Raw genomic sequence first — 14,763 nt, 5'->3', positions numbered from 1 at the left:
TTTGGTGTGTGTTTATATGAGGGAGAGGTTTATGTTTATACATTGAGTAGTCATAAGTAAATAAAAGGATTATTCTTATTTGGCTTATGTAGGGGGTCTTCGAAAAAAGAACAGGTCTTGTACAAATGTATACAGTCTCAAAAAGAAAGGGATGGATCAATGGATAAAAACGGTTTGTGACAGTAACTAGAACTAGTTAGAAAGCAAGTAGTCATGGTCTGAAGCTGAAGACAGGACTAGTTTGATAAGTATTTCAGGTAAAATGCCTTAGCTTAATAGGATCTTTGAAAATAAAACATGAAGTTTAAGTGGTGTGCATAAATTGGACGAGGGAGCTAGATATGCTTCTGGAGAAGAGAATAAGTCTGTTGCTATAGTAGCCCTGTGTGGATATAGAAAGATGAGCTACATTTAACTTTAACTTGCATTTACTAGAATTAGAAGGGAAGCCCTGGATGGGTTTATTTCTGGCTTTTTAAAATGTGCTTACAGATAAAAGACCAAACAATATTTGAAAAGTCCCTTTTATAATACTTAGCTTATTGTATATCAGTCCAGGCTTCACTGGAAAAGTTAGTCATAGAATCATAGAAAATCAGGGTTGGAAGGGACCTCAGGAGGTCATCTAGTCCAACCCCCTAAGTCCTGCTATTGTAGGGTAACCTGAATGTACACTTCCTAATAGTTTTAGTGTTTTTTTTTAAAAAAACAACCCACAGATCGTGTTGACTATCTTGCTACTATTTATTTGTTTTTCAGCTGGACAAGAAGTGTCTAACAACTTAGATTTGATTATAAATGACTTAACTTTGTGCAGTGCCGCATTTATCCCTCTTTTTCTGTATACATCATTATCTGTTTATTGTGCATCATTTTCTCTTGCTATTTGGAGAAGACAAACCAACCATCATTGTCTTTTCTCTCTAACCTCCCTCATTACCGGCAGTGAACAAGTTACCTGTATCTGAGGCTACTAGTCTTTCGTACTTCCCTCTGTTAATTATCTCTTTGCTGGTGGTCTATATCTAATCAATTCAGAACAGAAAATGCAATAAGGTCTTGTCCATTCAGTAGTTAAATTACACCTGAAGGACTCATTGACCTCCAGTACTGGAGGATCCATTTTATTTTTTACTAATTTAATTCTCCCTACTCTTCGGGACTGAGGTAGGAACACTGAAAATCTGCCCCTCTCCTCCACCCTGAAAAGTGACTGAATAGACAACTGACTGAATCTGGGGTGTAGCACTGCTAACGCAAGTAATACACTTCAGATCAAGATGAGCATTTTCAGGGCAATTAATTTAGGAGTGCTTTCACCATCATTCCCCTTATGTGGAAGCCCAAACCATGAATAGTCCTGCATGTGCTTCTCGCAAGTCAAATGAAGCTGCTTCAGGAAATCTAAACTGGAGGCCTAGTGATTTATGTCTCTAGTTGGCAACATTTAAGACAAAGTAGAGTTATTCTCCTTCAAGATGAGTGGTGCGCTTTAAATGTAAAATACGGTGTTTTCTTTTTCGAAGTAAAAGATGGACTCAAAAAACTCTCTCAAATTGAGAACCTTTTGATTAGTTTTTTTTTTAATAGTTGTATGGAGAATGTTTATTTTCTTTCCAAAACTCAAGTCCTGCATTTGTGTCCTGTGTGCAAATAGGATGGGAAATATATTACTACAGTACATCCACTTTCCTGAAAATTATACTGTTCTTCCTTTTATGGTCCTCTTGATTCTGAACGATTACTGTTCAAATCCCATTTTGGAATATTCCCTTCCAAATGATAAGCTTGACTCCAAATGCTCATCTTCTCTCTAGGGAGGAGGTGGGGTCAGGGAGAGAGAGGAGTTAGACTGTATCTTCCCTACATCGTAAAGATGAAGGGCAGGCTGTGTTGTAGGCACTATCCTAGTACACATGCTTTGAAAATAAATTGAGGCTTTTTCTTTAGACATGAGAAACAAACACAGAGGAGAACTATTTGCATTTGCCAAGCCTGTTTTCAGACAGTGGGAAAATACTGGACTCCACCAAGAAGACCAACCTAGAATAACTTGAAGTCATGCCATATTTCAATAACCGCAGTCTCCTGCCTAACACTGCATTTAGTGTCATCAAAGTTGAAGCATAAAATGTGTCCTAAATCACCATAAGTTAGAGGATCCTAAGATTCAGCTGATTTCCTTTCCATTCTGAGAATTATTTTCTCCATTATCACGAAAAAGATAAGGTGTAATTTGGCCTTGCAACTGATATTTCTCTAATCAAGAAATTTAAGGAGAACATTTGTTCCAAACAATTGTACAAAGGTCATGTCCAATTTACAAGTCTTTTCTCAAAGCTTGGTTTCTGCAGGAGGACATTTTCTACACAGAAATCCCTTCAGAAATAACTTTGTCCATCTCCATCTTCCAATTTGATTTAAATTAATCTCTGGATTTTCGAATCTATATGGAGGGGGAATGGATCTGCAGGAGCAGGTTTTAACATATCCTTGCATGAATATTCACAATTTCTGGTGGCATGCAGTCCATCTCTTTCTTTAAAGATGCTGTCCCAGATCAAGTAGCATTTCTCGCAGAACCAGGAATTAGCTATGAAAAAGTCAACCTGAAACTTTGTCCTTGTTTTTTCTTAAGTAGAGTACAGTAATGATGTGGCAGGATTGATTGGCAGGGAGCAGTGGCAACCAGTTGGTCTTGCCTTATATACATAAGCAATGTGCCTCATCAACCTGACTGTAGATCAAATCCCAGAGGACAAAAAAACAGTTTCCATTGAAGAAAACTCCTCTTGTATTTGAATGAAAACTCTGACGTGGACCTCTTTCTGACCCAAAGCCAATAGTTGTGACAACAGTAAGTATAACCCTACCTCCTAGAGACCTCTCACTCTAGACAGAGAACAATTATCTGGGTGCAAAGTTTGGCTCACTTTTCCCTTCATTCTGTGGGTAAAGAAGGTTCATTTGATTCCAGTCCACTGTTTATTTTCTGTCAAAAATACCATTTTTAACACAAAGATTAGAAGTGGTATCTCATATGTTTAAGTCAGTAGCAAGAAGTTAATTTGGAGGACTCTAACTGATAGGTAACAGTTAAATTGGATTTTTGCCTCTGAAAATCCCAGTCTTCCTCGGACGTACCACCTGTTTCAATGACATTGCAAACAACTGCCTTGTGAGTTTTGTAGGAAAACACAGGAAAAATATTTTCAGTTCATGTTAAGACAGCAATATAATACAGCCCTGTCTGCCATCTATACAAAAATGAATGTTTGTACGGTTTGCAATTGTGTAATTAATACTCTTGACTTTTTGGAAAGGGACTCCAAATCCATCAGTTCTTCCCTTAACTACAGTATACAGACAGCCCTTGGAGATCAGCCATCATAACTTACAAAAACAGTCCAATTTATAACATTTTAGGAGAATTATTACAAATATGTGTGGTTACTAATGATGTGGTTTGAGGTTTTAGATCAAGAGGTTGCAAGGAGTAGGTTGCTGTTAATCAGTGCAGCAAATAACTCTCTTGGAAACAGATGCTTTTCTTTTTGTCTGTGCTGACTCTGAACTAATTTCAGAAGTGCAAGTTGCTCCTATGGCAAAAACCTCTGTCCCCATACCCATGGATAGACAGCTGGTCTTCTAATGAGTAGAAGGAAGAAATAAAAATGTGCATCTTGGGGAGTGGTACTTTAAACAAGGGACCTGTACGTTGTCAGAAAAGTGACCTTTCTTAAAGACGTCATCGTTAAAGTTCAGCGTTTGCCAATATTCATCATATACTTATCACTTAGTGCTATCTGAGATTACAATCGGTCCCTATATTTTGAACAAGTCGTGGTTGACAGATGTTTCTTAATTGCTTCTACTGCATTAAGTATATATTCTGAATCTCCTGTAAATCTACTGTAATGAAAACCAAGCTTTTTTCCCTTGTGATTCTCATGTACTAGTTGGGGAAGCTGGAGCCTCTCCAGGACCAACGTTAGGTATAGTGTTCCTTTAGCCAAAGGATTATCTTTAATCTTTTGCTCTGCATGATTTAAGTCATTGAATTGAGTTTATTTAAACTATATGATTAGCATTTGCTTTAGCGTCCAACACATAGCTTAGAAGATCCGAGAGCTTTAATTCCCCTTTACAGGAATGGTGGTTGAATGTTGGGGCACATTTTTTTTTCTTGTTCATTTTAGTTCATATCAAGTCTGTCTCAGTACTTCTGACCTTAAGTTATCTTAACTGTTGAAAATATGAGCTTATTGGGTCTAGGGTGGAGTTTTAAAAGGGTTGATCCTTGTTCAACTTTGCTTTCATTGACTTTGGTGGGAGAAAAGTTAGGCCAACACTGAGTGCTTTTCAAAATCCCACCTTTAGAGTTTAACTTTTTAGGGTATTTCAAAATAAACCAAGTTAAATATCAGTGCTGTCTCTTTTGAAATTTGAGGCACCGATCGGGTTTTGGTTCCTTCACTTCAGAAGCAATGCATTCTCATTGTGCTGCAAAGCCAGCACCTGATCCATAAACAAAAAAATGAAAGGAAAAACGTAGGGTATGTTTTCACTTCAGGGATTACCCAGGTTTGGCTAGCTGGGGTGGAGCTTCACCACTGCAAACTCCTACCCATGCTAGACCCATGTAGCTGCGTCCACACTAATGTACTTTAACCAGAGTGCTGAGCTGGTCTTTCAATGGGCTATCACATGGGTCTTAGCACTACACTAAGCTGCACTGCTCTATGAATTCATTCTTATTGTATTATGGGAGAACTTGTCTGTCCTCCTTGAGCCTCTGTGCAGAACTGCTCTTAACTCACCAGCTCAGTAAATTTAACCATCGGTGGCAAAGCATGGATCCTACTCTGGATGATGAACTGTTCCAGCTGTTAATGCAAGTCACATTTCAAGCAAAGGAAAAAGAAGGCAGGTGCAGGACATGAAATATGACGGAGGGCACTTCTGCAGTCCCTTGTCACCTTGAAAAGGTGATGGCATGCCTTGCTAAGGAGATCACGCAGGCTACATGCATACGTGGAGCAGTTAGAGACAGCTGATGGCGATAATAGCTATGAAATCCCCCTGTGTTGACCAGCAGTTCTAGAGCGGGACCACAAGCAAAGCATGGTGGGGCTACATCATCATGCAGTCCTGGGATGAGCAGCAGTGGGCCTAGAACTTTGGCATGAGGAAAGTGACCTTTGTGGAGCTGTGTGAGGAGCTTGCCCTGGCCTATCCACACCAGGACATGCAGGTGAGAGACCCGACTAGTCCAGAAGTAGGTTGCTATTACTATCTGGAAGCTGGCTACTCCATATTGCTACAGATCAGTGGTTAGTCGGTTTCGAGTTCTCTAATCAACTGTCAGTACTGTGGTGATAGAGGTTTGCAAGGTAATTTATTGCAGTGGTTTGCCTATGGGTAGTGAAGACTTAGTGTCCCTGACATAATTTTGGTCTTTGAGAGAATGGACTTCCTGAACTATACTGGAGCCATCAATGGCACTTGTGCCTGTAGTCTGCTCCTACTTCCCCAATGGTGCACGTGAATATGTAAACTGGAATGGATACTACTCACTCATTATGCAGCCCTTGGTCAACCACAGAAACTGGTTCATAAACACTTATGTGGGATTCATGGGCAAGATACGTGATGCCAGCATATTTTGGAGATCAGTTGGTTTCAAACTGGGATAAACTGGGACTTTATTCCCACGCAGTAATGTGGATATCAGTGGGGTGTCTGGGACCAATGTAGTTGGTTTTTGGAAGACCCAGCCTGTCCTCCGTTGGTTTGGCTTATGAGCTCCACCCTGGTGTGAGAGGACATGGAAGAAGAAAGATAATTAAATACTGAGCAGTTGCAGGATGATGGTAGACTGCATTTGGTGACTGAGGACAAGATGGTGCTGCCTGCAAAATTGTTAAGATGCCAGTGTATATAATGCCTTTCACTGTGGGCGTGCTGTGCACTGCACAACATAATTGTAAGGAGGAGAGGGAGAATATTCACCAGGGAGTGCGTTGATTGTGCTTGTTTATGGACCCAGAAGAGAAGTGCATCTCTGTTAACTGAGGCTTGGATCCAGGATGGCAAGGTATTTAAGGGATGGGCCCACAAGACACATCTTTGCTTTGCAGGAAGAATGATCATAATAGTGAGGTGAGTAGAGCACTGATGCACTGTTTCACCAGTTTTACAATCAATTGTATGTGGCATTAATCTGAAACTTCATTAAAAGCTTTGCTTTTAAATTATCATCTCTATATTGTTTGCTAAGCACTCGTATATCAAGGCCTTTAGCTGCAGAAATAATTTATTAGCAGTTAGCAGCATGGGTAGCCCAAGTGCCCCAGTGTAAATAGACAAGATAAAATTAACAATTTCTTTTTAAAAATTAATGTCACGTATAGAAGAATGGAAATGCCCATGTGCTGCATTCTTGTTGTTGTTCTCTTGTTGATGCACGGGGCAGAACTGGTAATCTGCCCACATATGCTTCTATCCAGGAACTGCATTGAATGGTTCATTTTCACATCCAGAATTGGGCATCATTCAGTGCAGGATAGGGTAGCAGAGAGGAGAGGTCACTGGGACAGGGACTGGTATCAAGGCTGGCATTTTTTTGCTGCCTGCTGGCCATCATGGCTAACAGCCACTCCATCATCTACCTATGTTGCTGCTGTTCTTTCTGCTGCAGCTGCATTCCTGTTCCTTCATGGCAACATAATCTGCTTCCATCTTCTCCCTATCCAGCATCCTCTCAGCTGTAGCCAGGAGGAGGTCCTACTCTAGGAGCTGGTCCAAACTGCTGGCAAAGACCTTGTGTATCTCCTCTAGCAGCTCATCTCTCACCTTTTTTCTTTTTCCCCAGAGGGTCTTGCACCAGTCACTGACAGTCAGTGGCATCCTGGGGGTGGGAGAATGGGTGGGTGCCCTGTCTCAGCTGGGTTAGATGGCTCTATAAAGCAATAACACACAACCGTATTTTTCTGTCCAGTGGGGAGTGAGAGGGGAGAGAACATTTCTCCTTTAATTTTCTGCATCACAACAGTGGGAACAATTGCCGGTTTTATTTTGATGTAGGCTCAATTTCTCTACATTTCTCTGCACTAATACTGCCGTGACCTGATTATATAGTTATTTTAAAAAAAACAGAACACCTCAAAAACCTGTAATTGGCATTTGTGGGGGTTGAGTGTGGAGGGGGAACAGGCCAAGAACCTTGTGGTCTTAACATTGTTCAGGCAGTGGTGGCATTAGAAGATGTCACCTTGCTGGAAATTAAAGATTGGAAGAGGGAACACCTATTCCAGGCCTCTTCTGTGCCATGGAGATCTTTCATCATCTGGTGGCTGATGTGGAGGTTAATTCCTGGAGGAGTCTAGTGATCTATAAAAATGGTAATGGCAAGTGTTCTCTGCCGAGAAACCTCACTGACCATTTTGAGTTTCTTTTTATTTATGGCAAGTTCTTCTGCATTATACCCCTAGATCAGATTAAAATTTGGGCATATATAAACAGGAGCTGAACTAGGAGGCAGCTCTAGAATCACAGGTGTACTTGTCTACCCCCTGGCCTTTCCACATCCTGCCCATCTACTGGTGATAGCCCTCCATTGACTCTGTAGTACTGAGAGACTTTGCAAGCAATCTGGAGTTAATACCATTCCAGGTCATGCAATGTTCTTAATATCTACCCTGCCTCTGAAAATGCTTTAATGATAGCGTCCGTGTGAGAAAAAGAACCCAGCAAAATATATATGCTTTTGCTGCCTGCGTTCCTGCCTTTGTGGGCATTGCTCTGCTTATGCTAATAGTGACTGCTTTGCATGCATGCAGCAGCGGGTACTGCAGGAAATCATGTTTGTTTTTAATTTTTATCCCCCCTGCTTGGAGTCCATCTTTGATTTCACGTGGCTTGATGGGTGAGGAGTGGGGAAAGGAAAGGAAGGGGGATCAGGTCAAATGGAGCTTCTTCCACCTTCAACTGAAGCCTGGCAGGCAAAGCCCGATCCACGGCACGTAATATCATTAATGAGGTTGCTCTACCCCGATGCGCACGCATACCAACCAAGCCTTTCTTTAAGATATCCTGGGAGTATGGCTCAAGAAAGTTCTCCATGTGCTCCAGTGCAGTTGACTTCATGGGGCTCAGCATATACTCTATGTTCTCTGCCCCTGGTTCCTGCTGTAGCTGCTCCTTTTATCTCCTCTTCCTAATCCAGGAGCATGTTCAGCAGGAAAGTGGGATGAGTGCTGTCAGCAGTGCCGAGAACCTCATCAAACTCTTCGTAGAACAGGCAAGTTTAAGGCAATTTGCTGGTTGTGGAGTTGTGATCCTGGACCTTCTTATATGCAGTCTTCAAAGTTTTGATGTTTCTCCCTGCATTGAGAGGCCTTCCACTGAATTTCTTCTGCTGTCAAATTCTTGGAGATTTCCTCTTAGAACAGCTGATCTTGGTTACATCTCCCCAAATCATGGGTCTTCGTGATCTCACACCAGAGGTTCATCAGAACCTTGGTGTCAGCATCTGGGCAGCTGGCAGCACATTGGAAAGAGGATTTCTCAGACTGTGTGAGAATGCTGTGAAAGCACAGCAGAAATGTAGTAGGCCTGCATGGGGTTTAAAGGCTGATTTCACCATATAAACTTGTAGGTGAGTTCCAGTGCAAAAGAGGGGAGTAGGTAGAGGGCAAGAAATACGACCCAGGTGGAATGGTGGGAAGGCAGTGAAGGAGTGTCAGCACTCCTTGATTAGTCTGTATCCTCACTGCGAAGTAAGCAGATTGCCAGCCCAGGTTGAGGCAAAACCCTATATCAAGCCTATATTCTCAGCTATATATGTTAGTGCAGGCTTAAAGTACCCTCAAGCCTGGGACAAAGGCTGTACTGTGTGAACGTTGGGGAGCCAGGGACAACATTCATGCTACAGCCTGAGCTAACTCAGCAGTGAAGACATACCCTCAATGGCTATGGGATTTCAAGGTGTTTTCAAAAGGAAGTGGTCATAAATGTTCAGCATAGTGGTTTTCCCCACTAAGTAAAGGGCACCATATTTTAAGTAGCCCTTCAGCTGAACCCTAGCCCTGTCTCCTTGCTTAATTTAAGCTTCAAGGAAATATGCTAAGTTTCAAAAGAAAGTGTTCACAACCTAAACTTTTTCTTAAAGTTATGTCTTAGCTAGCAAGACTAATGTTATAGAAGGGGACTCGGAGGATGAAAATGATGGTAGAGGTTTGGTTTTGTTTTGTTTTAAACTCTGGGTCTGAGGAGGACAAGTGGCCTGAGGATCAGAAAATTCCTCTTCTCACATTAATTGAATGGGCAGATAGGGAAATGTTTTTTATTTTAGTAGCCAAGAAATGAAGTGTACATTGGAGACTTATTTTGCTACTGTCAGGTTTACAGAGCCTAAGTAGAAGCTTGAGCTGTATTTGGCCTACTGCACGCATTGTCCACCCACTGAGCAGAATTCTGCCACTGTTCATGGTGGTTAATAATGAAATAACATGCTTTGGAGTATAGGTATTAAATTGACCTCACGGTGCTCACATTTAGGAAAATCTACATTTTACTTGCGAAATCAATATTGGATTTGCTCAGTTTCTATGTGGAATACTGGAATGTTTCAAGTTACCTTTCTGAACATAACTTTGTGTTTTACAACCAAATCAAACATTAAGCATGGCATTTTCAGAAATGCTCAGCATTGGCTATTTCTGCTCCCACTAAGGGTAATGGAGTCTTACCATTAACTTCAACGGGAGCAGAGCTAGGCCAGCTGTCAGGATAGGATTTTCAAAAGTACTAATTGTATTAAGAAAAAGTGCATGAAAAGCATCATATGGGGTCACAGAGTAAGACGTGGCATTCTATTCCTAATTCTTGTTCTTTTGCTTTTTACCTTTTCTGTTACTGATTGTGAACTTTTTTTAGAAAAAATACTGTTTCACATCAAGCAAGTAGTTGTTGCACGTAACAATTCTCAACTGACTTCTAACTTCTCTCCTGTTGATATTTCCTCATTCTGTCTGAACCTCCACTATGTTCCAATGCCTCTGGAGATGCTGGGCATCACCTTCTGCATTGACTTCCTTTAAATAGTTTTCAGAATGGAGATAAGTGGATAAAACATCAGTGTCAAGAGATGGTGGTTTCCATTCCAATGATAGAGTTCTTTGGCACTGTGTGGGTTTTTTTGTTTTTATATATATTTTTATTTTCAAGCTCTGATGGGTACACTTTCAGTTCTTAGTGCCCACTACCCTCATTCCCTAATAGCCAGCTGTGTCAAGGAGTAGAACACAGTCAAACTCCGTAATAGTGAGTGAGCTCATGCCTACTCATGTCCTCTCGTGAAGATGACCTGATGCTAGCACAAATGAAATTCCCCAGAAAGAAGGATATTTGCTTATAATGTTGTAATGTGAACTTGTAATGAGAACTTGAATTAACCATGCTCTTTGCAAACCTGACCAGCTCCACTGGGTGGTGTATCGTAGAGGCAAAGTGTGTTTTCTGTGCCTTTACTACAGCGCTGAGATATAGGTGCACACAGATTTAATGGAGACTTCTCATCCTTGCATCCAGTCACCTTTTATGGCACCTCCAACCTCCTTCCTTGAATTTTATCTAGCTGAGTTCAGCTGCAAACTTTGGTGAGCTCTGGTTAAAGAATGTCTGTCAGAAGAGCGTAAAAGTCAGCCATTTAAGTTGAGTTGAATTAAATTATTAATTGATCCCACCTGACCACCCAGAATATACCTTCAAGAGAGTGGTTGCTTTGTGAGAGCACCATCTTCTGGCATTGCCCTGGTTTAGGAGCCTGGGATGTTGAACCAGTGTATCGGGGAGTTACTTTGTTACATGTCCTTTGGCTAAACCTGAGCTCCTGTTTTGCCAGGTGGTGGTCTGATTATAGCACTGTGGGGAGTGTGATACAAATTCAGGTAGAAGACAAAATTAACTATAATTGTGCTTTCTTTGTAGTCAGCTGGATAAAGTAATTGGCTATCAGGATATCTGGATAGATTTTTAAAAAAACCTATCAAACATGAGGAATTATCTGTGTGGCTTTGCGATCCTGCATCATACTCAGTTCCTCCATGCCACCCATTTGGGGGATTCTAACAGCAATGCAGAAGGGCACTCAGGGCTCAAAGATGTATCCCAGGTGTACCTACATGGGATAGTTTACCACAGAAAACAAAAACCGTCCTCAAAAGACTGATTAGGGCTTTGCTTCCAAAAGAACTGAAATGTCCTTATAATTCTATGTCATCCTGGTATTCTTGAACTTGTAGCCTGATAAGTTACTACAATTAAGAAATTGTTTATTGGGGTGCAACATGCACTTGTCACAAAAAACAGGCACTTTTCAGGTGGCTATTTAGAGTTAATTAAGAAGATGAAATTGGTGAAGCGCACAAACTTTGATCTTTAGTTAATACAGACAAATGTAATTGAAATTATAGAAAAAATCAGTGTACATAAGTGTAAAAATAATAAGGTAAGTAAAGGGGTTTCCTGCAGGGTTAATACTTACAATGTTACCTTGTGCATACTTATAACCTTGTGGATACCTTTAGAAGCAAAGCTGGAAGAAAAAGTAAGTGGAGATCACCCCAAGACGAGAGCTTTCCACCCAGTTGTTCCATGTAGTCCCCTCCGTGTCCCAGTGACAGGATGGATAACCACATCTTTTCTACGCTTTTTTCCCATTCCACCCATCTATGTTCAGTACCATATTTGTAAGGTTTCAGCCCCAGCCTGGGTGTAGTATTCCAACTAGCCATAGTTAAAGTTCTGACCCTTAACACCTCATTTGCGTCAATTAGTGTCCCAATAGTTTTGATACATCAGTGCAGTTAGCTCCATAGTTGCTTCATTGCAAAAGTACCTTAAGATGCTGCCATATGTTTGGTTGGTTGGTTTACCTATTTATCATACAATGCTTAACAAATAGATTACATGTTACCCAATAATATATACCCTCCAAGATCAGGCCAGATGTCAGTAGTCAGCATGGATGCATCTTGCCTGAGTGACTAGGAAGATGGATTCTCTCCCTTAAAGGATTTTAGAGCCAAGCCACTTAACTCTTTCAGGTACTAAATTTAACCAGCATCAGTTTCATCACCCATATATTTTCCATCATAGTGCTTTATTCAATAGTCAAGACTCCTGAAAGACTGATTCACATTTTATATTGCTTACTGGGATGGCAATAAGTGCAGACCTTTCTGCCTCAAGTAGAATAAACTGATTTCTTTCAAAAGTGTTGAATGTTATAGAGGACATGGAATTGGGGGTACAAATTGGGTTTTAATCCAAACCAAAAGAGACATCAGATCTTTTTCATCAGGTTTACGTGTGAAAAATACTCACTGTAGCAGAATAAACTATTCAGGTTTTTAAAGGGGTTTTTTGTGTGTGTGCAGATTTTTCCATATTGGCCTGGAGGATGGGAATTTTTTAAAATAATCCAGCACCTATAGAGGAAAACAAGATTGCATTTTATATTGGAGATTTTGTAGTATCTCCATTCCCAAAATGATTGCTAATTCCTTACATAGTATTTTATAATATTTGACCAGTACATTAATTTCCCTCTCTCATAACAGATCATGGTAATGTCAGATGGCACATCAGTCCCTTCGGGACAGAGCCTTCATCTCCCCAACCTTCCCAGTAACTACTCCCTGTCTTCTTCTGAAGTGAAGAAGAAATCATCTCATGGGCCAAAGGTGAGACCTGTTTTGATGTGAGAAATTGAGGTGGTAGTGCAAATCTGGAAATCAATTTCTAAAATTTATTCCTTGATGTTGCACAATAACCTAGCAGATGCAATGTTACAGGCACTTCACTGAAGTGATTTTACTGACTTGCTACTTTAAAAGTAGTGCAGAACTCATATGGTTGGGAGAACAATCAATGGTTAAGATATTTACATTGTATATTTCACTTAAAAGAGAACGGTATTGCTTTTTTCTCTTCCCAATATTTGAAAGAACTCTATCTCATCACTGTTGCAAAATATACCACAGAACATTTACTAGCATACTTTCAAATACTGAAACAAATTTATTAAATGTAACAATTTAAATAATTAAAACAAATTTACATGCATCAAAATAAATGGGCGAAGTGCATCTTGTGATGTGATGACCTTGGGGTTTTTGAATTATATTTATTCTTTTACTTGCTGTTTCACAATCGGAGAGCTGTCATCTGTCTCCAGGTCATCAATGTGAATAAGTGAAGCTAATAAACAGTAAAAGTAATACTTTTCCTCCTGTACTAGAAACATGATTATTTCAATGAGCCATCTGAAAAATGTAGATTAACATGTTCAAAGTAGCAGAGAATTTCTTCAGATGACTTAAGTAAATTGGGAATAAACTGCATTTTAGAATTTTTTTCAAACAAACAAAAAACATCCACCTGCTTCATGATGCAATCAATGTATAAGTATCCTCTCTATCCTGGTTGCTTTTCTTTGTTCAGTATTTTATTGTTTTGGGTTTGGGTTTCCTTTGTTGCTTGATGCCGTTTTAAAGCACGCTCTTTGACCTTATTGGCACCTGATTTTGTATGCCATAAGAATACTATTATTGCTTATCACTTTCATACAATGAAAATGTGTACAGTACTGTTCCCTAGGTAAAATGCCAGCACCCATACCTGTGTATCAATAGGTACTGAACCAATGAGTCCCTGACACAGAAATGAAATTGCTAATTGCACATGTTGGTAACATACAAAATAGATTGTAATTAAAAAGGAAACACAGAAGCAAGTGGTCTATCTATTTATTGTGTTTATATGGCCCTCATTACCATAGTATTTGAGCACCTCACTATCTTTAATGTAATTACCCTACAACACCCCTCTAAGGTAGGGAAGTGCTATTATCTCCATTTTACAGAATGGGAACTGTAGCTCAGAGATTTAACTTGCTCCAGTCATACAGGGAGTCAGTGCCAAAGTAGAGAATTGAATCCAGTCTTCCCAAATCCTAGGTTAGAGTCCTAACTACTGGGTTGTCCTTCCTCTTTTTTCTGTATCTGTGTAACCCACACACCTCCTTGGTTGTGGTATTCTGTCCCATCTAATGGCACCGAGACCACTTAAAAAGAGAGAGATAAAATGAGTCTGCTCTACAGCCTTAGCTAACAACCAGTTGCCTTTTTAGCTCATGCAGTAGAGGCTCATGCACCAAGCTCTAGGGGCCCCTGGTTAGATCACACCTGCCAATGACTGGGGTCTGTCAGCGTTACATCTGCATCTTGAGTGCTTCACTGTACAGGATGCTTTTCAATAATTTGTTAAAAGGAAGGGCAGGAAGGCACTTGACAAATGGTAATTGTGAGGTTGTTCTAAAAGAAAGTCATGGAATTAAAGAAAGTCCAGTGTCTTACTACAGAAAATAATTGATTTAGCTGGCAAATATATTCAGGTTTTTGATTCCTCCCAAAGATGTTAAGTCAATATTTTTTAAGGTATCTTCCAGTCCACTATGATCATACTACGAACAGGGCCTTTCTAGTTTTGAACCTCTACAATTTCTTATACAAGGTTCAGTCCACAGTACACAAATATTGATGCTTTGCCTTTTAAAACAACTTTACATGTGGTGATTGTTCAAAAGTGCATTGGCATGTGAAGGTGCATCTGCACAATTGTCTCTTCATGTATGCTGCCTTGTATGTTATATTGTATTGATCTTTGCAATCTGGCTGTAAATGTATCTAGCCATTT

The 14,763-nt window shown here is 40.2% G+C and overlaps 1 protein-coding gene across 2 annotated transcripts in view; it reads left to right on the top strand.

Annotated features, from left to right (window-relative positions):
* The window catches only part of MLLT3 (MLLT3 super elongation complex subunit), a 229,978-nt gene that overhangs the window by 139,525 nt on the left and 75,690 nt on the right, over positions 1 to 14,763 (top strand). For both annotated transcript variants that reach the window (XM_073345488.1, XM_073345489.1), the window contains exon 5: positions 12,627 to 12,749. In XM_073345488.1, the coding sequence (XP_073201589.1) occupies positions 12,627 to 12,749 (123 nt within the window). The remainder of the gene's footprint in view (positions 1 to 12,626; positions 12,750 to 14,763) is intronic.

This window comes from Lepidochelys kempii, chromosome 5 (genome assembly GCF_965140265.1).
Source record: "Lepidochelys kempii isolate rLepKem1 chromosome 5, rLepKem1.hap2, whole genome shotgun sequence".
Lineage (NCBI taxonomy): Eukaryota > Metazoa > Chordata > Testudines > Cheloniidae > Lepidochelys > Lepidochelys kempii.
The sequence above is the reverse complement of the archived record's forward strand: the minus strand, read 5'-3'. Positions and strand labels throughout refer to the sequence as shown.